At 34.7% G+C, this 25,016-nt stretch overlaps 2 protein-coding genes across 7 annotated transcripts in view; one reads left to right on the forward strand and one right to left on the reverse strand.

The window, feature by feature from the left end:
* Positions 1-5,585: 5,585 nt before the first annotated feature.
* Positions 5,586-11,361, forward strand: LOC134279369 (uncharacterized). Its single transcript, XM_062761765.1, has 4 exons — positions 5,586-5,785; positions 8,356-9,090; positions 9,406-9,536; positions 11,267-11,361. Exons 1-4 carry the CDS (start codon positions 5,607-5,609, stop codon positions 11,359-11,361), a joined length of 1,140 nt encoding a protein of 379 aa, XP_062617749.1. The 5' UTR covers positions 5,586-5,606.
* Positions 11,362-13,124: 1,763 nt separating this feature from the next.
* LOC134279365 (inactive tyrosine-protein kinase transmembrane receptor ROR1-like) overlaps positions 13,125-25,016 on the reverse strand; it is a 70,677-nt gene continuing 58,785 nt past the window's right edge. For 4 of the 6 annotated variants that reach the window (XM_062761753.1, XM_062761755.1, XM_062761757.1 and 1 more), the window contains 10 exons: positions 24,393-24,499; positions 24,073-24,145; positions 23,129-23,164; positions 20,239-20,387; positions 19,629-19,838; positions 19,354-19,452; positions 18,412-18,465; positions 17,925-18,044; positions 17,557-17,661; positions 13,125-17,135 (listed from right to left, as the gene is read on the reverse strand). In XM_062761753.1, the coding sequence (XP_062617737.1) occupies positions 15,442-17,135; positions 17,557-17,661; positions 17,925-18,044; positions 18,412-18,465; positions 19,354-19,452; positions 19,629-19,838; positions 20,239-20,387; positions 23,129-23,164; positions 24,073-24,145; positions 24,393-24,499 (2,647 nt within the window). In that variant the 3' untranslated portion in view covers positions 13,125-15,441. The remainder of the gene's footprint in view (positions 17,136-17,556; positions 17,662-17,924; positions 18,045-18,411; positions 18,466-19,353; positions 19,453-19,628; positions 19,839-20,238; positions 20,388-23,128; positions 23,165-24,072; positions 24,146-24,392; positions 24,500-25,016) is intronic. The other 2 variants (XM_062761756.1, XM_062761758.1) reach the window with 2 other exon arrangements.

The following is a 25,016-nucleotide window of genomic DNA, read 5'->3' on the forward strand; positions in this document are numbered from 1 at the left end:
CTTGTTTCTTTGTTTACTTTCTTGCCCCACCTTTATATCCCTGACAATGTTAGGCATACAATATATGGAACATTATTTTATCTTTTTTAATCTCTAACTTGCTAGAGATGGCAGATAGCTAGGGCTACAACCCTGCTTGCTTGAGGATCCAGAGGTCAAGGATAGCATATCAACAGTGTTGTTTTTAACACAGTATGTCCATTTATATTTAACTTTCTGTACAGATGGATCTGGTTTGACATTTCTGTCACAAATTATCAAAAGCAATGGATTTGACCAGGATGAATCCTATTTATTTGAGGGTCAAAAGGTCATGGGGGAAAAATGATGAGTTTATAACTGTGTTGTGCTTAGGGTACATAGTGTAAAAAATTATTTTTCAGTCCATATTCCCCAGCAGAGATAGTTATTTGATGTGAAAGGAAATTGACCAATGTAATTTTAGAGTCCAAAAGTCACGGTCAAAGACTGATGTTATGGACACAATATCCCGTTGTTTAGTGTTTAGTCACATACAGTGGCCAGAGCCTCTGGAGAAGAAAAAAACACAGTCCATGTCAAACAAGAGGCCCATGGGCCACATCGCTCACCTGAGAAGCTTTGAACTTCCGTTCTTTACCAGAATTCCCCCTTGTTATACATGTTGTGACCCCACCCTACCCAACTGATGATAATTTAAACAATTTGAAATCTACACTACCATAGGATGCTTTGATTTAACATAGTAAAACTTTGATTCCCCATTGTGGCCCCACCCTACCCCCGGGGGTGACATGATTAGAACAATTTAGAATCTACACTATCCCAGGATTCTTCCACATAAGTTTCTGCTTTTCTGGCCCAGTGGTTCTTGCAAAAAAGATTTTTCCTATATATTTCTATGTAAAACTTTGATTCCCCATTGTGGCCCCGCCCAACCCCCGGGGATCATGATTTTTACAATTTAGAATCTACACTACCCCAGGATGCTTCCACTTAAGTTTCAGCTTTTTTGGCTCAGTGGTTCTTGAGAAAAAGATTTTCAAAGATTTTTCCTATATATTGCTATGTAAAACTTTGATCCCCCATTATGGCCCTGCCCAACCCCTGGGGGTCATGACTTTGACAATTTGGAATCTACACTACCCTGGGATGCTTCCACATAAGTTTCAGCTTTTCTGGCCCAGTGGTTCTTGAGAAGAAGATTTTTAAAGATTTTTCCAATATATTTCTATGTAAAACTTTGATTCCCCAATGCGGCCCTGCCCAACCCCCGGGGGTCATGACTTTTACAATTTAGATACGATATAAAGCTTCCACATAAGTTTCAGCTTTTCTGGCCCAGTGGTTCTTGAGAAGAAGATTTCTAAAGATTTTTCCAATATATTGCTATGTAAAAGTTTGATTCCCAATTGTGGCCCCGCCCTATCCCCGGGTTGTCATGATTATAACAATTTAAAATCTACACTTCCCCAGGATGCTTCCACATAAGTTTCAGTTTTTCTGGCCCAGTGGTTCTTGAGAAGAAGATTTTAAAAGATTTTTCCTATATATTTCTATGTAAAAGTTTGATTCCCCATTGTGGCCCCGCCATATCCCCGGGGGTCATGATTTTTATAATTTAGAATCTGCACTACCTAAGAATGCTTTCACCTAAGTTTCAGCTTTTCTGGCCCAGTGGATCTTGAGAAGAAGATTTTTAAAGATTTTTCCTATATATTTCTATGTAAAAGTTTGATTCCCCGTTGTGGCCCCGCCCTATCCCCGGGGGTTATGATTTTAACAATTTAGAATCTGCACTAAAACAGCTTTTCTGGCCCACAAAATTGTGGCCCCGCCCTATCCCCGGGGGTCATGATTTTAACAATTTAGAATCTGCACTACCTAAGGGTGCTTTCACATAAGTTTCTTATTTCCTGTCCCTGTGGTTCTTTATTATAAGATTTTAAAAGATTTTTCCTATATATTTCTATGTAAAAGTTTGATTCCCCATTGTGGCCCCGCCCTATCCCCGGGGGTCATGATTTTAACAATTTAGAATCTACACTGCCAGAATGCTTCCACATAAGTTTCAGCTTTTCTGGCCCAGTGGTTCTTGAGAAGAAGATTTTTTAATGACCTCACCCTATTTTTGTCTTTTCTTGATTATCTCCCCTTGTGAGGGGACTTGGCCCTTCATTTTCATAATTTAAAGTCCCCTTTATGTAAGGATGCTTTGTACCAAGTTTGGTCAAAATTGGCCCAGTAGTTGTGCTCCTGAGCCTTGTCATGAGCTAAAAAGACAGTGTGAAGGTTTAATAAGTTGCGAGATTTTTTTTAAGAATCATCATGCTTTCTACATGCATATACTTGTTGATTGGCAGATGAGTATTGTTTTTTGGTGGGTGGGCTAAATATTTTAAAATAAAATTCAGTTTCACCCTCCACTGATATAAAGGTTTCTTTCCTGTAAAGAGACATACATCTCTATCCATACATAAACATCACGTATTTAAAAACTCTGCTATTGATTCGAAACATTTAGGATAGAAATGAAACATATGGAGATAACGAACAGTGTCAAGATCAAAAGTCCATAAAACAATACAAAATAGGAGCAGAGCAAATACAAATACCTCCAAAACATCTGATAAATTGCCGACCGGTTACACTCGCCGTGTGCTCCTTGTCATGATCGGGAAATAACGGAAAAATCCCTCGTCAATTCAGTGTATAGATAATGGACTAAGAATTAGTATGAAAAACGTCAGTCAGCAGTTGACGCAATGATAAATTGTATTTGATGACAAGGTCGACCATAGAACTAACGAAATAACTTTAAACGAGACTGATGATATTCTTGTTTCATCAATTCATTTGTCAGTAATTTACATCGTTTGAGAAGTTGTTCATACATAGACCATGCTCTTGCGTATCGAATCAACTGAGATACTAGTATATAAACTCCGTATGCAGGTGTTGAAGGTATAGTGCTGCATAAGTAAGGACTTCAATGCAATACCCAGATCCCCCCCCCCCCCCCGTTAGGATTTAAATTCCTGGATCCGCCCCTGAATACTGTGGTTCAAAGATGTTTTTTTTTTTATCATAAACAGAACAGTGGAATGTATACTATGATTATCCTAGATAGATTTTTTTTTAAAGTGTAGTTCTTAAAAAGCAAACTGTCTTTCAATACTATGGTTCCATTAAATTGGTTTTCGAGTCACTTGGTGGGAGGGAGAAGTAAGAATCTGATATGATGTTCTTTGTATAAGATCTTATATAAATTAGATATAAACAGTAGGAAAAAATATGTCACAAAATAACACGAAATTCATGTTGTAATATTAAGAGAAATTTTACATCCATTAAAAATGATTGTGGACACCCCCCTCTCTTGTCGAATATTTTCTAACTAACAACCGCACCCCCAGTGCAAGAATTTTTTTTTGCTCTGTTTCATCGATTCTATGTGTTCTTTTAGCACATACCCGGTATTTACAAATAATCTGAACAAAACATCATGAAAGAAAAGCACTCTGTCATAAAAAATACCACGAATATAAATATCATTTACAAACACATACATGTACGAGGGGTTATCAAAAAGTTCGTGGACTGAGGCTATAAAATAAGAACTATGTAGTCTGTGCATTTAAAATTTATATAGGACATAAAACAAAACAAAAAAAAAGAAATGTTGAAAAATTTAGCCTGGTACGTTCATTATTTGCCAAATTATTATAAAATGAAAACGACATTATATGATCACCCGGCGCTGTCGTCGTTTATTTTCATGACGTCCGATAACGTCATTGTTTTTTCAATGTCCGCTTCTTCTACCTCATACACTTTTTTTGATGAGATTCCCTGGAGCTGAGTAAGGATTTAAACCCGCCTTGTTTATATGAATTTACAATGTCATGAACAGTGGCCTTCAATGAATATAATATTCCAAATGGATTAATATATTGGGAGAGATCTGCGCTTGATTGTGCTGGCATATTGTTCAATATCTACAACACATGATCAACGTCATTTTTTGACGTGATTGATTTTTCACACCTTGACTGCAAATCGGCCTTAACTGTGTATCCTTTTTCTCTCTGAATCTATTTTGACATTAAAAGACAAGTATTCTGGATGCATATTATTTCTTCCTAGCCAGTTTCAACATATTTTTGGTCTATATCAGTATTTTCTGTGGCAAAACTTCAGAGAATGTTGGAAACGGAAACCCCTCCCCACTTTTGACGTCACTTTCAAGGCCTCCTTTGTTTGGACATTCCGTGTAAAATTTACGATAAAATTTCATAGAATATCCAGAATAAGTGAAAATTTTATATTTTATGGAACAATTGTGTCCCGACACATACCAGAATGAACAGGATTTTTGGATGTCAAATGATCATATCAGAAGAGTTTTTCTCAGATACACTTAGGTCGAAAAAACGTCGTGTTCGAGGTTGCGCCGCCTGGACATACCATTGCTTATAAAAACATTACTTATTTATTTAAAAATAAATTTTATGATTGATGGTTTATTCTTTAGATAGAAAAGATGGTGTTAACTTGATATTTAAAATTTCATTGATGTGCCTAAAGCGGTTTTAAGTTTATGACGCTAGTCCACGAACTTTTTGATAACCCCTCGTATACGTATTCCGGGGTATATATCTCAAAGTTCTACTTTTAGCAATATTGAACACATTCTAAATGAAGCCACTCTCTATATGAAATGAAACAAGTTAGAAAGAAAGAAACTAGAGGTGCTGTGAGCATGCACCGAGCTCACTGAATGATACCCCCCGCCTCCCATTTGATTAAAGTGGTAAATTCCATGTTTTGCTCTGGGGGACCCGAAATAAGTGTCAGATCAAAAAGTAAAATAGGAGGTGCACGAAGGCACAATGTAACAAAGATTTTCTGAAAGTCTCATTCAGAAGTATAAGAGGTAGAGGAGGTGAGGATAAGAGATGGGTATCCCAAAGCGTAACAGAAGGACGCACATACAAACGGACGGCATCCCGAGCACTATATTACCTCTCACTTTTCAAGCAGGGTATAAAAACATGGGAACATTAGTATACTACGGGGAGGCTTTCTACCAGTCTCTTAAAACAGTAGAATTAATTATAAATTAACAGTGGTCCATGCACTTTGCCTTTAATCATATAAACCATAACGCGAATAGGTAATGCTGGTACTTGAAAAGTGAATGGCAACACCTTGTTTTGATAAACATTATCATCTACCAGAATTTCAATTTCAATTCTGCGATTAGCATTGATGGTAATTAAGTTGGCTGCACTGGTGATTATTTGTGAGAACTTAGGACTACATGTACAGTAAGGGTGTTCGATTTATCCAACAAGACCTAACGCTGGAATCTCATTCAATATCTACCCGTACTATTCTGGTTTTCATTTCACAATATGTAAAAAGATTTCGAAATAAAACCCATTCCCCCTACTTTTTAGTTGACGAAATTGGCATTTATAGAAACAACATGTAGGTTCGAAAGAATCGCTGAAGCATGAATAACCTATTTTTGGAACACTTCCTCCATACCACGAACACTAGAATTAGCATATGAATAAACTGTGATCCAAAGCCCATTCATCGCGTTTGATTGTATTCATTCAATGCTTTCATCGCCACGAAGATGGTGTGATTTCGGATTCGAAATGGCAGGGAGTGAGAAGTTACAAGACATCTTGAGCGATTTCCCGGAGGTGACTCCAATCAGGGCGTATCTACAAGATTACACTTACAACTACTCACTTCGTCACACGTGGTTCGGGGATCAGCACGCTCATTCCAGGTAATTGTAATCGTTTGGACACACCCGGAGTTACGAATACTGGGTACCTCATTTCATTAACACGGGAATTGCGTTCGTTGGTCACCACATATTACTAAAGGAAAATCACTTAATTCAGCAAATCAAAATAATTTATTTAAAAAAATAAAAAAAGTAAAAAAAAAACGTGCCTTTTTTTGGCGGGTATGAGTTACGACAGTCCCTTAAATAAACACTTTTTTCTATATCGGTGAGGAATTGTTTCTAATAGAAATATCTAAACCTACGTGAATGCTCAATGTTTAATCAAAATTACTGAAATTTCGAGTTTTTTAAAGTTAAACATTGTTAATAAGATCAGGCAAACAGACAGATACTTAAAAAAAGGGTAGACAGATTAGTAGACTATATATGAGAGAGACAGATAAACAGGTAATTAGGTAATTAGACAAAACGACGAAAACACGTAGACAGACAGTTAACTAAAAGAAATACAGGATTTGTTTGTTTGTCTGTCTGTTTGTTATATGTTCTTTTCGAGGATTTTTCACTCAAATTGAGTTCACTTTTAGATCGAAGGTTGCTTTAGATCTTAGCATTTGGCACTCAGGGCCAGTACCTACTGCAACATGGGATCTAATCCGAGGGATGGGTATTCTATGGGATTCGAACTTGCGATGTGGCAACACACTTTGAATGTTTTTTTTTTCAAAGTGCGCCGGATTTAGGACAAATACAACGCATTTCTAAAAAAAAAAATCCAATTGCGTTTAGAGTGTATATCAACATTTTTTATTTACCATGAAGACACTTAACACACTTTGAAAAAATATGTATAAAACAAAAATTATAGACTTAGATTTGAGAAATAGAGAGCATTAATTTGTTATTAATTAATATGAATTGATTTACCCTAGCCTTATCTAAGCCCCATTTTAAAAATTTTTCCTATGCATGGGCGTCGGTAGCAAATTGAAAGAGGGAGGGGCTAAATCAAAAAAGATAAGCCCCAAATTTCATTGTGTATTATGTATATATTTGAAAAAAAAATCAGGAAGGGGGACTAAGCCGCTTAATTAGTCAATAATTAAGACAGGAATACAGACAGATAATTAGGGAATAAGACAGACCAATAAACAGATGACTAGTGAATAAGACAGACGTATAAACAGATGAATGTGCAATAAGACAGACTAAATACGCAGGTACATGTAATAACTACACAATAAGACAGACAAATAATTAGTCAGGCTGACAGACAAAAAACCAAATAAGATAGGTAGACTGACAAATAACTAGACTATAAGACAGACAGATGAACAGAAAATAGGATAGACAAATAACTGGGCCATAGGAAAGATAACTAGGCAATAAGCCAGATAACTAGGCAATAAGACAGATAACAAGGCAAAAAGACAGATAACTAGGCAATATGACAGATAACTAGGCAAAAAGACAGATAACTAGGCAATGGGACAGGCAAATAATTAGGCAATAGGACAGGCAGATAACTAGGCAATAGGACAGATAACTAAGCAATATGACAGATAACTATGCAATAAGGCATATAAACAGATAACTGGGCAATGGACAGATAACTAGGCAAATAGGCAGTGGGACAGATAACTAAATACACAGATAATAATGGGACAATAAGGCAAGAGGACAGATAAGGCAATAGTGAGGACAGATAACTAGGCAATAGGACATATAACTAGGCAATAGGACAGATTACTAGGCAATAGGACAGATAACTAGGCAAGAGGACAGATAACAAGGCAATATGACAGATAATTAGGCAATGGGACAGATAACTAGGCAGTGGGAAAGATAACAAGGCAATAGGACAAATAACTAGACAGATAACTAGGCAATAGGAAAGATAACTAGACAATAGGACAGATAACTAGGCAATATGACAGATAACTAGGCAATGGGACAGATAATAAGCAATAGACAGATGACAGTGGGACAGATAACTAGGCAATAGGACAGATAACTAGGCAATGGGACAGATAACTAGGCAATGGGACAGATAACTAGGCAATGGGACAGATAACTAGGCAATGGGACAGATAACTAGGCAGTGGGACAGATAACTAGGCAATAGTACAGATAACAAGGCAATATGACAGATAACTAGGACAGATAACTACGGAAGAGGACAGTTAACTAGGCAATAGGAGAGATAACTAGGCAAAAGGACAGATAACTAGGCAAGAGGACAGATAACTAGGCAGTGGGACAAATAACTAGGCAATGGGACAGGACAGATATCTAGGCAATATGACCAATAACTAAGCAATGGGACAGATAACTAGGCAATGGGACAGATAACTAGGCAATAGGACAGATAACTAGGCAATGGGGTAGATAACTAGGCAGTAGGACAGAAAACTAGGCAATGGGACAGATGACTAGGCAATGGGACAGATAACTAGGCAATGGGACAGGACAGATATCTAGGCAATGGGACAGATAAGTAGGCGGTGGGACAGATAACTAGGCAATAGGATAGACAGGTTACACAACAGGATAAGCAGACAAATCCAATGTAGAAAATCTTAAGATAAAATTGTATTTTCTTTCAGACTCAGCAGTCAGAGTCCTCCAGATTTTGCTGAAACAAAGCCTAATGTTTTCCCCAAACTTCAGCTAGATCATCTTCAATTCCCACCAACAAATCTTTCAACAGTTAATCAGGATCCATGCAACATAAAGACAGAACCATATGAATATGCAACAAGTACAGAAGTGGCAAGTGAATATGTGCAAGTCAATCCCCCAGTGGCCAAATTTCCACCAATTAAGTTGGAACCCAATGAGTTTCCTACAGTTAATATTAGAGATTTGGGAAGCAGTATATTACAACTCCCCATGGCTGAGAAATCAAATAGTTCTGATGTTCCTTCAAGATACCTTCAGAATAACCCCCAGCTTTCATTACCTTTGCGACAACCTCTTGTTGATATGACCAATGTCTTAGAGTCATTTGATACTGGAAGGTCAAAGGAGAACAGCCAAAATGAAAGAGAAAATCTGAGCAGGGTACCTCTCTCCAAATATTTACCTGTTTTATGGAAATCTGTTTTTGATTCCCAAAACACTCAAAGTGATTTAGAAGAGGAAGAGGAGAAACCTATGACAGATAGAGAATTTCCAAAGACCTCAGAAGGTCAGGAAAGGAGGGTAAAAAGATCAAGGAAACTTCAAATACCGGTCAAAAGTGCCCAAAGATTGGATCCAAACTTCAGAGGGGCCACTGTAATACTGCACACAGAAATAAAGAATAAAAACTGTAGTCTCACTCTATCAGCTCATTTCAGGTGAGTAGATAGAAAACATTGGTAAAAATGAGTCTGTTTTCCATATCATAAAACAACAGGTATACAAAATATTTTTACATATACCGTATATATATTATATCATATGTTACTACATGGTATAAGTTATAGGTTACATATATCATAACTTTGGTATCTCAAACATAAATATCTAGAATACCATGAATACGTCAAAATCAGAAGGAAATCCAGTTCAACCTTAATTCAAACTTGGTATGTTGAATCTTCAGATTTCTTTAAGTTTATTGTTCATCCCATCAAGAAAATATAATGAGATTTGACTGTATATATTTTCAGTAATGTAAAGATCTACAAGCAGCAGCCCTGCAGAAAACGGAAGCACAGTGGTTCCTACTCCAACGCGGACTCTGTGAGTGGCTCTGATGAGGAAAATACAATTCCATTCCCAAAGGATACCCATTACTCGGGTGATTTTCTGAATATTTTTCACCTGCAATCTTCTGAATTGTGTAAAGACAAAGTAATGATCTAAATAAATTGGTCTAAAAAAGCATAGAAAGTATATGAAATTCATATTTAAAAGAGAGTTAGTGAAGCAGGTTCATTTGTCAGTGCCAGATGTTCAGAGGTGTTCAGGGAGCCTGGGTATCACCATACACAAAAAATCTTACACCTGTTTTCCCTTACAAAACTGTGTTTATCTTACAACATTTGTGATTAGAACCATGCATTGCTTTAAAACTTAGGATTATTCTAAGTTTAAGCTGTTGTCATCATTTTTAGCTCTACTGGTCAGAGACCAGAAGAGCTTATGTTTGACCGTATATATCCTCCTACATTTTTAGTCTGATTTCAATATTACTTGGCACACAAGTAGACTACATTAAGATACATAGAATAGTGCATCGGTTTTTGATTTCGATGAACGGTGTTGCCATGGTTACTAAAAATAGAATTTTCTGTGAAATTCCACAGTTTTGGTCTGTTTTCAATATAACTTGGCACACAAGTAGACTACACTGACATAGAATAGTGCATCAGTTTTTGATTTCGATGAACGGTGTTGCCATGGTTACTAAAAATAGAATTTTCTGTGAAATTCCTTAAAAACGACTCCTTCTACAGTTTTGGTCTGATTTCAATATAACTTGGCACACAAGGATACACTATACATAGAATAGTGCATCAGTTTTTGATTTCGATGAATGGTGTTGCCATGGTTACTAAAAATAGAATTTTCTGTGAAATTCCTTAAAAACGCTACTCCTTCTACAGTTTTGGTCTGATTTCAATATAACTTTAGACTACACAAAGAAACACCTAATTTTGATGAACGGTGTTCATGGTTACTAAAAATAGAATTTTCTGTGAAATTCTTTAAAAACACTACTCCTTCTACAGTTTTGGTCTGATTTCAATATAACTTGGCACACAAGTAGACTACACTAAGATACATAGTATAGTGCATCGGTTTTTGATTTCGATGAACTTTGTTGCCATGGTTACTAAAAATAGAATTTTATGTGAAATTCCTTTAAAAGACTCCTTCTACAGTTTTGGTCTGATTTCAATATAACTTGGCACACAAGTAGACTACACTAAGATACGTAGAATAGTGCATCGGTTTTTGATTTTGTTGAACGGTGTTGCCATGGTTACTAAAAATAGAATTTTCTGTGAAATTCCTTAAAAACACTTCTACAGTTTTGGTCTGAATTCAATATAACTTGGCACACAAGTAGACTACACAAAGATACATAGAATAGTGCATCAGTTTTTAACAACGGTTTTGCCATGGTTACTAAAAATAGAATTTTCTGTGAAATTCTTTTACTCCTTCTACAGTTCTGGTCTGATTTCAATATAACTTGGCACACAAGTAGACTACACTAAGATACATAGAATAGTGCATCTGTTTCTGATTTCGATTAACGGTAATTTTCTGTGAAATTCCTTAAAAACGCTACTCCTTCTACAGTTCTAGTTTGATTTCAAAATAGGTTGGCACACAAGTAGACTACACAAAGATACATAAAATAGTGCAATGGTTTTTGATAAGTACAAACCAGTAGAGCTACAGTCTCGACAGAGACTTCTGGTTTATTAATAAATACACTTAAATTCTTTTCTGGTTCATCATCTCCATTATGTTGCATCTTGTTAAAAGTATTATGACCATTGTTGAACAATATTACAGGTAAGATCTGTGCCTCCTGTGGGACCCATAGAACCCCCCTCTGGAGAGACGCTGATGATGGAACACCCCTCTGTAATGCTTGTGGAATCAGGTGAGACTATTTCCCTCTTCTTTACTACAAGACTTTTGAAATTGTATAATTTAAATCTCTGCCATCATAGTTCATGAAGCACATGGACATTTGAACATCTCTAATTTAAATGCTTGTTCCTAAGCAAATTTTATCCATTGCACTGTAAGTGAAGGTACTGGATTATTGGTATGGAGATTACTGGAAATGAGATTCAACTCTTCTTTATAGCTTTTTTCACCATCTCCTATTACAGTTGTATCATTAAATATCCCCAAAACATTGCCAGGGCTGGCTTGATCATTTAAAGTATATCTATCCTAAATATCATATTCACAAAAATATATTTCAAGTTGCAACAAATTAATTTTACTTTTTGAAACTGAATAATTTTTGCAAATGTTTTCCTTTACATAAACTGAAAGCAAGCGTTTTTATAAATAATATTTTCAGGTAAACGGTCGAAGTGGGTTTGAAAAATAATGCATTTCACACGTTAAAAGTCACAATCAGGCAAATTTAAAGTATGAATAAGTCACAAATGTAAATATAAGTAATAAGGTATCAGTGCCTAAAGCCCTTTGGGGCTTAAATAATATTTTCATTCCATAAGAAGTGCCTGTTGGACATCAAAGGACATCAAGACATACCCTAAATGTCCCCACTGCGGAGCCTCACTTCGAGTTTCTTTTGCCAAGCGACATCCTTGGTAACATCCACCATTGTAAATTAAGCAATGAAAATGAATGAAGGAGAAAGATAATTTTAGGAACATTTTATGTCATTTTTAGAGAATGTTTTGCCTTTTTTGTAAGTAATTCTGAGTTTACCTGTAATTAGTCTCTTAATCAGTCATAACTTCATCTTAGTTTGTATATTAATTTTTTAAAGTGTTTTTGTTTCATTTTCCCAAACATTTTACCACAAAAGGGGAAATTTTGTAAGGGAGATAAGTGTGTATGTGTGAAATTTTATTTTTGCTCTTTAAAAGATATAACATAGCAAGAAACATCAGCTGTATGCATGCATGTCAAATATTATTTCTATAAAATCCTTAAATTCTTTTTCATTGCAATGAAAGATTTATTTTTGATTTAGGCTCCGGCCAACATACTAGCATTACATTGCATTCCATGTGTATGTTTTGAGTTCATTATCGAAAGGATTTTTTTGAGTTGATTTTTTGTTTTGTTTTTTCTGTTAAACCTCATATCAGATAATATGATATTTGTTTTCCTTATACTATGTATATTAGTTCCTTTCTTTAAGTACAAGACTTTTTTTGTTGAATATTGCATATAAATGCTTTTTATAAAAGCTTAATTATTTATAAAGAGTTAAATCATAATTACGACTGTTTTCATGTAACAATTAATAAGAAGCCATGTTACATGTATAACAAACTGGATAATTTTTTGTTCATTTTGAGGGAAATACATCATTATTTATTTCAATGTACTGTGACTACTGTCAGTATTTATGCATGGGGACCAGACTAAATAAAACTTTACAAGAACAAATGCATTCCGAATCTTGATCAAATGTCTACCAATTGTTCTTGCACATATGCACTTCATATTTTGACTGACTGATGAATTTTCTACACTGATATTTCTTTATGGATCAATTAGCAACGTAATTGTTATTTTACTTATGATTGAAATAAAGAGATAAAATTTCATTCAAAGTTGACTTATTTTATATTGAGTTGCATGCTGCTACTTGAATGATACTCACTATTACCTCCTTATCATGTCCTTCTTGCACAGTATAAACACAAAACAGTAATGAGATTATCAAACATTTTTATTTGGCTGTGAAAATGATAAATCTCGCATACATTATCATTCAACATGCCAGCAGATAGGCAGCTTGGGCTGATTGAAAAATGTTACAAAATCTTCAGCTAGTCTAACCACAGAAGCTAACATTTAGCACCTAGTATAGCTGATGTCTGGATGACCTATATACAGATATAATGATGGATGTAGCATCTATCTGGTATACTTGTCTATGAGAAGCTTACAAAAGCAATAAAATAATGCACCATTTGAAAAAATAATCAGAATACAGAATTATACACGTTTTTATGTTGCACTTCTTCAAACATAGACTAAAGATACATTCAACAGAATTTATAATTCCTCACAGTGGTGATAATGGCTGAGTCTAGCATTTGGTAAATACCTTTGATTGTCTGGTGATTTATTATGATATCATCATGTGTTCAGTTTCCATTTTATATGAAATGTATGCTAAAAACCATTTTACAACACACAAACAAAAAAATGAATTTACGTGACATCAGAAGAGACGCAGAATATTGTACAGTTTTAGAATGCATATTGACAAGAAATCAGTATCATGGGAGATAACTTTAGTAGCATGGTACTTGAAGCATTAAATTTTCTTTGGCAATCCATTATATTTTTCTTGTGACCTGACATATAAATTCTTTGTGTGAACTTAAACATAGATCTAACACTAGCAATTAAAACATTACCTAAATTGTTACTTTTAATAATTTTGCAGTTCGTTAGAAAAACCAAGACTATGTAAAATTTTTATAATGACTAAACTGAAGACATCATTTTTAGCATTGTAATATATTTGGATTTTATTTGGCAAGTTTTTAAAGGATTTCAACAGAATCAATCTACACACTACAAAGTTTTTACGAAAATCAATAGCCATTGATAGGTGAATTACTTTCTGAATAAATTTAATCGTTTGTAAAGAAATGAAAAAATTGCAATATGGACGGACACTAGACTCCCAGTTTTTAAGTCACAACAGACATTGAATTAAATCCTTCCTCAATACAAGCTTAGAAGATTTATGTTTAAATATATATAATGGTTACCATGACAACAACATTGACATAAGCACCATTGAAAAATACCCTTAATTTTGTCATGTTTGTCTCCTCTCCCTTGCTCACTCCACTTCCACACTCAAAATCGGTCTCATAACAACTATACAGATTCAGTCTGAATGTAAACTAAGCACCCAGATTTATAAAGTCTAATGATAAACAGAATTTGATGCTTGCAGGTTTAAAATATGCTGACTAAAACTGATAGAAATTTGGAAAGAGGATCCTTTATTATATATAATACATAAATTTACAGATATTTCTGTTGCCACTCATGTTTGATTCCCATTTATCTCAGAATTTCGAATTAAAATATTGTTAAATGTTACATTATGACAAGAAAGTGGAGATTTTAAGTGATTCTGCAGTAAAAACGACAAAATAAATTGTTTAAAAATGCTTGCTGTTTGTGGGAATCTCCGGGAAAAAAAATATCAGCAATTAATTTGAAAAATCATTTACTCCGAGTCATCAGACATGCTGGTCTACCTTTAGTTATTACATTTGAAGATTTAAGTTGCTTGTATAAAATATTGGTTTAAATTCCATAAAAATAATGGCAAGAAAAATATTCAACAGTTCATGGCACTTTGACCAATCTCTCTACTGGACCCATCAACAAATTTCACATAATTGACAAGTACAAAAGAATGCAATTTTTTTTTAGAACAAATACTACATCCTTAACAATTTTCACAGTAGTATAATTATGCAGAGTGCCTCAATATCTTAAGGCTATGACTAGAAAAATTATTTGCTTTGGTATATCTTCAAAGAAACATTCAGACAAACACAAATACCCATTGTTTTCCTTTAAAAAAATACTGAAAAATACTAGAAAGACATTAAATTATCTATAATGTCAGTTGTTTAGTCAGTATTGACAAAACACCTGAAATTATGTATAATGTCAAACAATACTGACAACACAACAGAAGAAAGACATTAAATTACACATATAATGTCTGGCTTTCAAAAAATGCCTATTGGTGTCCATGGATCTTGCAAATGCTATGCTTCTACAAAATTTGTGTCTGGCAATGAACAACAGAATGACTCTTAATTACAGATTCTTGGTTTTCACAAGTTTATAAGCACACAGACATAGCATCAACATCTGCTGAAGCTGGTGCAGTTTAGAACTGCAGTTTATTCCTGTTCATCACAACAATTTTGATTCAGTGAGTATAAATGTACAAAAAAAGTTTACACCACAAAATGCACTGCTGTTCACTCATGATAGTCCGCCGTCCTCTGGTCAGGAATGTACACATTTTGTGCCATCAAGTTATTGAACCTCTGACAGTCTGATGGTCCATTGACCACCGCTGACCCATTGGGGACACTATTCATACCCAACACCTGCGTGTGTGGGATAGTGCCAGGGCCAACCAATTTGTAGTTTGCAGTGGAGTCCTGTGACCCAGAACTAGCAGACGACTTGTGACTGGAAGCCACAGATTCTGCAGGAGAGATTTTCTGAGGGCCATTTTGGCCTACCACTGGATACAAGGGTTGTTGCTGTAATTTCTGATGGTTACCAATGGGAGGATGTGCCAGTGGGTAATTAGGTGGGACAGGGGACTGCATCATTGGGGATTGGATGGGCCCAGCTTGAGCTGGGGTGTAATGCACTCTTGGTAAGTCTGTGTAACGAGGGTCCATCATTTGGACCTGTGGATGTTGGGCTGGGGTCTCGGACCCCCCACTACTTCCTGTGAGTCCCGTCAATGCTGTGGTATTACTGGGCCCAGTACTGCTGTGGTGACTAGGTCCACTCTGTGAGCTCTGGTGAGTACTTCCACTGTGAGCTGAGTGAGTCTGACTCAAGCTCCAGTGAGGATTCTGCATGAGGACTTCAGTCTTCCAGGCACGCAATCGAGCATGAATTTCTCTAAATGTTGGCCTCCTTGTTGGGTTTTCATGCCAGCATTCAACCATGAGGCCATACATGCGAGGGGGGCAATCCTCAGGATTGGGTAGGATTTGGCGAGATCTTACTACATCTATCACTTCTTGGTTAGTGTAGCCATAGTAAGGCTGGAGTCCATAACTGAAAATTTCCCACAGAACCACTCCATAAGACCACATATCACTTTCTGTGGTGAACTTTCCATACAAAATAGCCTCCAAAGGCATCCACCTAACAGGTAGCAAGGATTTACTCTGCACACGGTAATAGTCTGATGAGTATATGTCTCTGGATAAACCAAAGTCTGAAATCTTCACTGATAAATTATCTCCCACCAGGATGTTCCTGGCTGCAAGATCTCGGTGAACAAAATGGTGACTTGCAAGATACTCCATTCCTGCTGCAATTTGAATTGCAATGAACAACATTTCTGGATATTCCAGAATGATTCTTTTGCCACTTTCATCATCCACACTAGACATGTCAGAATTTGGTGAGTGAGTGAGAAGATACTCATGTAAATCTCCATAGGGCATGAATTCAAACAACATACACATGGGTTCTTGCTTCATCGAAACTCCCAACAAACACACAATGTTAGGATGGCGAAGTTCGGTCATCAGATCCACTTCCCTTCGGAAGTCATTCTTGACTTTTGGCGAGGCATTTTCCTTCAGAGTTTTAATGGCAACTTTGGACACAGTACTATCCCCATATAATCCCATCACTTCTCCTTTGTACACTTTTCCGAATGCTCCTTCGCCCAGTTCTTGTAGGAATCTTATAGAGGACAATGGGAATTCTCTTATTCTGCATCCTGGATTTTTTCCAGTTAATGGCACAGTTTCCACAGTGGAATTCTGGGAAGAGTTTGTTCCCTTGCTATTAGCACCCTTTTCATTCTTTTTCTGACACAGACAGACAACAGCGATTAGGATGATGAGAGCCAATGGAACAATTATCCCTGGCACCAGAATGTACATTAGTTTGTTGACAGGCTCAGCTCCACTGGCTGGAAGAGAAAACCGTTACCAATCAAATCAATGGAAATATCATAACCAAGGGCAATCCATTATTTTATTTTTGGAGGGGATATAGATATATTCGGTGATTATCTTTTGTAATGGCAGTAATTTACATTGGGATTGAAGTCCTCTTTTAAATGGGTATGCTCTGCTTTGCAAAGTCCTTGTGTGTATGTATGTTATGTTGTACATATTTGTTCCAAAAATGTTTTGCAGAATCAGGTTGTAGAAAAACAATATGAAGATTCAATGCCATCATACTAATACACATTTTTCTCAAATAAGGACAGATACACAACAGACCCCTAAAGATATAAGCTTTAAAGTAGCATACGTATTACATACTTCAGTCTTGTCTTCACAAGATATGTATAATTCATTTAATTTAAACATCAGATTTACACTTACTGCAGCGTGGGATTTCACAGGTTTCATTGTGCCTAAAGTTATGGTCAATATAGCACCAGGGACCTCTCGGGTCGTGATTAGGATTTCTGCATTGGTTGTGGTTTCCTGTAAGAATATTTGAATGGATTTTTTCTTTTTTACGGTTTAATTTATCTATCATTCTTATTTTAATTAATAAAATTTTTAGAAAATTTTTAATGCTGTATAATGAATTCCATGATTTTGTTTAAACCTGTTTAACCCAGTCACTTCTTACACTTTACTAAAAATGAACAAAGAAATTTCTTTTTCTTTATATATATATAAGATGTTTCTTTCAATATAAGAAGAGATGTGATAAATCCTGAATCATCTTAGTGTATTCTCACCCAGTAATTTATGGTCTGGGAACTTTGGATTGTTTTGCCAGTTGACACACGTTTTCCCTGTCAGAGTTCTATGGTGAGTTCCTTTGTAGTATTCTCCCTTCCCCGTATAACAACTGCGCTCTGAAATAGAATTTTTTTTTTTTTACAATATCTTATAATTAAGAACTTTTGAAACTAGTTTTATTCAAAATTCATCACTGCACTGTCTATTTTCTTTTAGACTGTAGTAGAAAAGGGGGAATGCATAAAGAAAGTATATGAAAATATGGCTGGACTTGAACCTGGAACCTCTGTATCACTATTGATGTGCTCTAGCTACAAATGGTCTATATAATTAAAACTGCCATGGAAGAAGAATTTGTTTATATATAGTAAATGTTACTAAAAATCCATGCAAACTTGCACATATCTTCTACCCTATAAAGTCCATTACAAAGAAAATTATATCATATTTGTCTCTAAAAACTATAGAACAGATAACACTTACCTGGGATATCATATCCACCATGGATTTGATTGCCTTCGTTTTGTCCATACCACACTGTTAATTAACAACATCATAGTAAGCACTGACTGTTAGAAAGCAACAATTTAAGACATATCATGACAAAGAACAGCTTAAACATGGACACAATTATTTTCTATCAAGATGCATGACCACATAGTAAAAAGAAAAACAGACATAACAAAATATTCTACAAATGTTTTATGTGTGCATTTGTTAGGTTGTGTTCCCAAAGTAGATCAGAGGTGAGAGAGCCTATTGATAAAACACTATAATACTTAATGCTAAAAATACACAAAAATTTATACATTGTTCTCCCCCCCCCCTAAAAAAGTAGTCCATATAGAAATAATTCAAAGCTTCTATGCAAGGGCATTCAACCAGGCCCGCGCGGTACATTGCCGATTTTATTGTATTTTTGATAAAATAAAAAGTTAACCTCATTTGTTTCGTAGTTTAGTATTCAAATATCACTTCCGGTACATAATTCGAACAAATTTTGACCAGAAATGGAAAGTCAAACGTTTACTACTATTTTAATTTTTTTTTTAATGTGTTTTTTCTACTCTTGGTGGTTTGAAATACTATTTACACAGTTATTTCATATCATTTCAGCCAAAGTTCTGTTAGAAAGAAAGATAACTCTGTCGCTTTATTTTTGTTTAGTTTTGAATATGCCCTGCGATCATGAGGGCAGTAATAATTTCCCTTTATACAGTAGCTACTTAACTTTGTAGAAAGAAAGACAAAATTACTCTTTGTACTGGATTTGTATGCATGTCCACTATATGAAATAAATTAATAGAGACATACATAGCCTCATGCATAAGACAATACAGAACAGAGGGAAATAAAGCCAGGGAAATTCATTTCTTGACAACCTCTTGATCACTTCACTCACTGTTCCTATTACAAATGTCTGACCTGATTTTGTCCGGGATGGTACTCCTATCCTTACACAGTTGTTTCCCTCTGGAGTTCCTATGGGAGGCAAGTCCTTACAAACAGGAAGAAGCTGCTTACCTAGAAACACAAGGCATCAACAAATTATCAGTAGACTAAGACAATAAAGCATCACTTATCAGTGGTAAACACATTAGACTAGTAAACATACATGTACTAAGGTAATAAGCAGTGAGCACATAATAATGAATATTGGAATTTTTTAGTAAAAATTTCCTTTCTGTTGAAATCTTTACCAATTTCTGGATGGATCATTCCCAGTTTATATTCCTTGATACAGATATTCTGTTCTAGTTCTTCACACTCGTCACGACACACCTGTCGCGGGCGAGGCTCGTCTGATGTGTGGTCACACGGTGGGAATGTATAGTAACACAGAAACGGTATAGCGTACTGGTGACAAGTGGTAGACATCTCACTAGAAGATGCAATTATGGTAAAGCCACCTAAAAATGGTATTTTATCATTAGAAATTGTTCTTATGGCAAATCAACTTAAAACTAGTAATTTAATGTATTGAAAGGATTTAAAGTTATGGTAAATCTACCAAAAAATATCATTTACATCCTTTTGATGTCCAGAAACATTTAAAATAAGTAATGCAATATAAAATAGATAAAATTTTTTTAGAGCATCTAAAGAAGAGAGTAAACATTCATTTTAAAGAAAGGAAGAAATGAAAAATACATTGTCTTCAAAATCTACTTTGATGCTCATAAATTTATCTTTTATTCTGTGTATAAAAAAATCAGGCAATTCAATATTTCAAAGGAAAATTAAGATTAACTTGGCAACAAATTGATCTTTAACTTCAGTTGATATGTTATCTATGATACATTTACGTACTGATAAAGTTATTTTCTTTGATTCCTTGTGAATATTCAGATGTTACATAGATGCTCTGATTGCCAAAGAACTTGGCACAGGTGTTTCCCCTAAAGGTCTGACAAAATCCATCCCCTCTTTCCTTGGATTTCTTGTCTTTCTCCTGATACCTGTGATCAAAAAATGGCAACAAAATTTTAGACATATTCAGTCAGTAACTATTCTCAATTTATTACACATGTAAGTGCAGATTGCAACTTCTTTGGCCCCATAGTGAAATATAATTCTTAAACTTTTTCATTTTTAAATGAGATATACTTTCAATCCTCGACCTTCTTTAAATATTTTTTAAAAACTTTTTATTTTATTTAGTTTTTCTTTGCGATTGTTGTTTTGAATACACATTCTTTCAAACAAAAAACATTTTATATTCATCCTTCTTTGCTATCGTATATATTCACTGAAAAACAGCGACCCAAAATGTGCTTGCATTATAGAATTTTTTTTATATCACTACCTTATACTGAAGGGCATATATATTTTCTGAGTACAATATACCGTGTTAAAAAGCCAATTAAAAATACATTTGCCTTTTTATGCTACAAAGAACACACGAAAGAAGAAAAGAGGAAAAAGTCTTGCTGGATGTAATGTAAGTTCTCAGAGTATGCAAATCAAAATTACTTTATTCTAGCTTAAATTTTGTTAATTTTGCTTTTCTTCCTGATATTTTTACTCTTTGAAAAAAAATGTATTGCTCAAAATGAATAAATACAGATACTTGATGATTATGAGATAAAAAAGCACTATCATTTGTTAGTGAAGGAAAGATACATAAAGGATATTCAATGTTTGGTAGTTGATTATGGAATTATTTCACGAATGGAACAAGTCTTTTTTTAAATCTTTAAGACTGCAAAGCATGAGTGAATAATTTCGAAAATCATGTCTTGAGAGAGAAAATAATTCTAAATAATCAACTTCAAACATTGAACTTTCTATTTATTACATTTTCATGGATTTTCTTTTTGCCTTAATTGTCTTTTTGTAAAGTAGTGTCAGAAGTGTAACTCTCACTACAATCTTACCATAGGGTAGGTAAATGTAGTATTGTTTTATTGCACTCTTTGTGAATGGAATTTTTTTCTTCCAATTTTGCGGCACATTTGATATTTTTTCATACATTGAAAATATATCACATGCATTTATTTCACTGATAAATTAAACTATATCAATGTTGAAAATGTAATAAATTATAATATACAGTTGTCCAAATAAAAATACACACACACACTTATATAGATATAATGGAGAGGAGGAATGATAGAAAAAAAAACACACAAAGGCACAAGACTTAGTAGACACTACACACAAACACACCTAAAATGAAGTTTTCCCCACCATCAAGCAAGCTACTTAGAAGCATATTTTGTATGTTATCTCTACATTCATAAACAAGAGGCCCATGGGCCACATCGCTCACCTGAGAAACTTTGGCCATGCTGTTCTTTAACAGATTTCCTCCCACCAGGGGTCATGATTTGGATAATTTATAATCTACACTACCCCAAGATGCTTTCATATAAGTTTCAGCTTTTCTGGCCCAATGGTTCTTGAGAAGAAGATTTTCAAAGATTTTTCCTATATATTTCTATGTAAAATTTGGATTCCCTATTGTGTCCCCACCCTTCCCCCAGGGGTCATGATTTGAACAATTTAGAATCTACACTACCCAAGGATGCTTCCACATAAGTTTTGGCTTTTCTGGCCCAGTGGTTCTTGAGAAGATTTTTAAAAGTTTTTTCCTATATATTTCTATGTAAAAATTGGATTCCCTATTGTTACCCCCAGGGGTCATGAGTTTTTTGCTTTCATATATATTTCTGGTCCAGTGGTTCTTGAGAAGAAGATTTTTAAACTATATATTTCTATGTAAAACTTGGATTCCCTATTGTGGCCCCGCCCTACCCCAGGGGGTCATGATTTGAACAATTTAGAATCTACACTACCCCAGGATACTTCAAAATAAGTTTCAGCTTTTCTGGCCCAGTGGTTGTTGAGAAGAAGATTTTTAAAGTTTTTTCCTATATATTTCTATGTAAAACTTGGATTCCCTATTGTGGCCCGCCCTACCCCCGGGGGTCATGTCTTACACAATTTAGAATCTACACTACCCAAGGATGCTTCCACACAAGTTTCAGCTTTTCTGGCCCAGTGGTTCTTGAGAAGAAGATTTTTTAATGACCCCACCCTATTTTTAAATTTTCTTGATTATCTCCCCTTGGAAGGGGTCTTGGCCCTTGATTTTAACAATTTAAATTTCCCTTTACCCAAGGATGCTTTGTACCAAGTTTGGTTAAAATTGGCCCAGTGGTTCTTGAGAAGAAGTTGAAAATGTGAAAAGTTTACAGACGGACGGACGGACCACGGACAACGGGTGATCAGAAAAGCTCACTTGAGCTTTCAGCTCAGGTGAGCTAAAAAGGAAGCTAAACTTATCCTCTATATAACTGGATGAAGAAAAACTATGTTTTCTGTAATTATTAAATTTACTGGATAGCGAGAAATTGGGAGAAACTGTTTCAATCTTTTTTGTTGTTCTTTTTTTTGAACATTTTTTTAAATAAGTGTATTGAAAATAATAAAATAAATTAAAAAATGCTAAATACTCCAGACAACAATATAACACAAAAGCCACAATAAAAAGGCAAATGCATGTCGATTACATATTTTGTTATCAATTTCATTTTGCAAAATAGAGTTATCTCCCTTTCACTTAAGGTTGGAGGATTTGCAGAATGCAATTCAATGAAAGTATCATCAAAATGCAGGTATATTGGACTAAAGCTTATAGATGAAGCACAAAAGGATGTAGGAATACAACCTCCAAGCAAGATACAGCTATACTCACGTCTCATATACATCTTTATTGTATTTCCCAGAAAAGCTTTTGAAAGAAAGGAATTGAATTTTTATACCAAATAAAACCAATTTGTTTTAGAGCAAAAAAATATAAAATACGTATAAATCTGTAAGAATTGTACTTTAACGACTATCAGTTTAATCCATTGACAATATTATAGTATTCCCCTCTATCCCCAAAATTAGATACGGAATAAAAGCTGAAGTGTGTGTTGAGTTTGGCTCTGTCACTCAGCTTACAGTAGATAGTATCAGTAGCCTAGCTCTGACTACTACCTTGTTGATGAGCTCAATTCATGGCACAAGGTAAAAACATTAACATCACATACAGTTTATTGAGAAGTGTGAAAATGCACTCACCAAAAAGATATACATCAGAAAACATAAAACAGTCCAATTATCATTTCTCTCTTAGCAATATCGTAGCAACATTTGCTTTCTGTACATTTTTTATCAAAATGCTAACAAATTCACTTATCAATCTACGTGAATGAGTACTTTGATGAAGAATGTAGAAATAAGATAAAAATTTTGATTGATAGTGATCAATTTTTCAATACAGTTTGATGTCCCCTACTGGGCATATGAAGCAATGTCTAAAATAACATTTCATTATCAAATACCAAGGAATATATTCATGTATCAGAACTTTTCCACCCATTCATGATAAATGTATATTTTTGAAGTGTTGCCCCCTTATTTCATATCTACATACATGCAGTCATGACAGGTGGATCATGTACGCTAAAAAACTGGTTCTCTGCCCAATTTCTCATCGCTTTACAATACAGCAAGTAATTCTAAGTTTAAATATAGTAAATTATGCAAAACTTTTAAATTCAGTTCAATTTTTTTTAACACAAAATTCTGACAATGGACAAAGAATCCATGTCAGAGAACCAGTTTTTTTCACAGCGAGTTTTATATACATACATTTCTGTGTCGTCAGGGATTATGTCCGGCAGTCCGTGACCTTTGTCATCATTCTTAGCTTTAGGAGGATACTCTGTCAGATACATCAAAATTTATAAAGAGCTTTCTGTTAAAAATTATCTTTTTTACCTACAATGAACTGTTTTTCTTTCACCAAGTCTACTTGTACTTTTATTACAATTCTTCAGATCACTTTTTTTATTATAATAAATTGTGAAGTAAGTGGCGTAACGATTTCTTAAAGTAGTAGAAATGTGCAAGAGTGACAGGGTATTATGAAATAACTATCAAAAAAGTCCTACTATACAATATTAACATACCATTTTTAATCAGTAGATATCCTGTTGTATTGACCTCTCCCGCATTGTTTGAGGCTTTACACATATACCATCCACTGTCAAACACATCAGCATTGGCTATCTTCAACCTGACAGCATAAAATAAAAAGTTCTTATGTCTAGTGTCACTTTTTGTTTAATAAAAACATATTTCAAAATCCCATTAAAATTCATTTCTTTTTTTTTTCTATTACACAATGATGTTGGATGCATTTATTCTGAAGATGGAGAGGTATCACAAAGCTTAACAGCAAAAAAATAGAGATATTTTAATGTCACCCACATCTGCTTGGCAGACATATTGGACTATGAAAAACTTCTCTGATGTAATCCACAGATGTACTTTGCTATTAAATATCTCAGTAAGAAAATTCTAAATGCAAGAATAAAATAAAAAGAGAACATTTTCTTGTTGTTTGAGCTAGTATTGACTGACTTATGTCTCTCCTACAATTTTAAAGGGGAAAAACTTCCAACATCGTGTAAAACTTAATACTCTTCTTTTTTGTAATTGTTGTCATATATTTCTTTCAAATAAATTCAAATTCCTTACCCCTCCATCACTCACATAATTTTTTTTTTCAAAACAATAAGGTGTACAAAAAA

This window comes from Saccostrea cucullata, unplaced genomic scaffold (assembly GCF_032062105.1).
Source record: "Saccostrea cucullata isolate Sc308-1 unplaced genomic scaffold, CSIRO_AGI_Scuc_v1 ctg82, whole genome shotgun sequence".
Taxonomy (NCBI): domain Eukaryota; kingdom Metazoa; phylum Mollusca; class Bivalvia; order Ostreida; family Ostreidae; genus Saccostrea; species Saccostrea cuccullata.

Coding starts and splice junctions, on each gene's coding strand:
- LOC134279369 (XM_062761765.1), top strand. CDS start 5,607: ATGCTTTCATCGCCACGAAGATGGTGTGATTTCGGATTCGAAATGGCA. Junction 9,091..9,405: donor ACTCTATCAGCTCATTTCAG/GTGAGTAGATAG, acceptor ATATATTTTCAG/TAATGTAAAGATCTACAAGC. Junction 9,537..11,266: donor AAAGGATACCCATTACTCGG/GTGATTTTCTGA, acceptor ACAATATTACAG/GTAAGATCTGTGCCTCCTGT.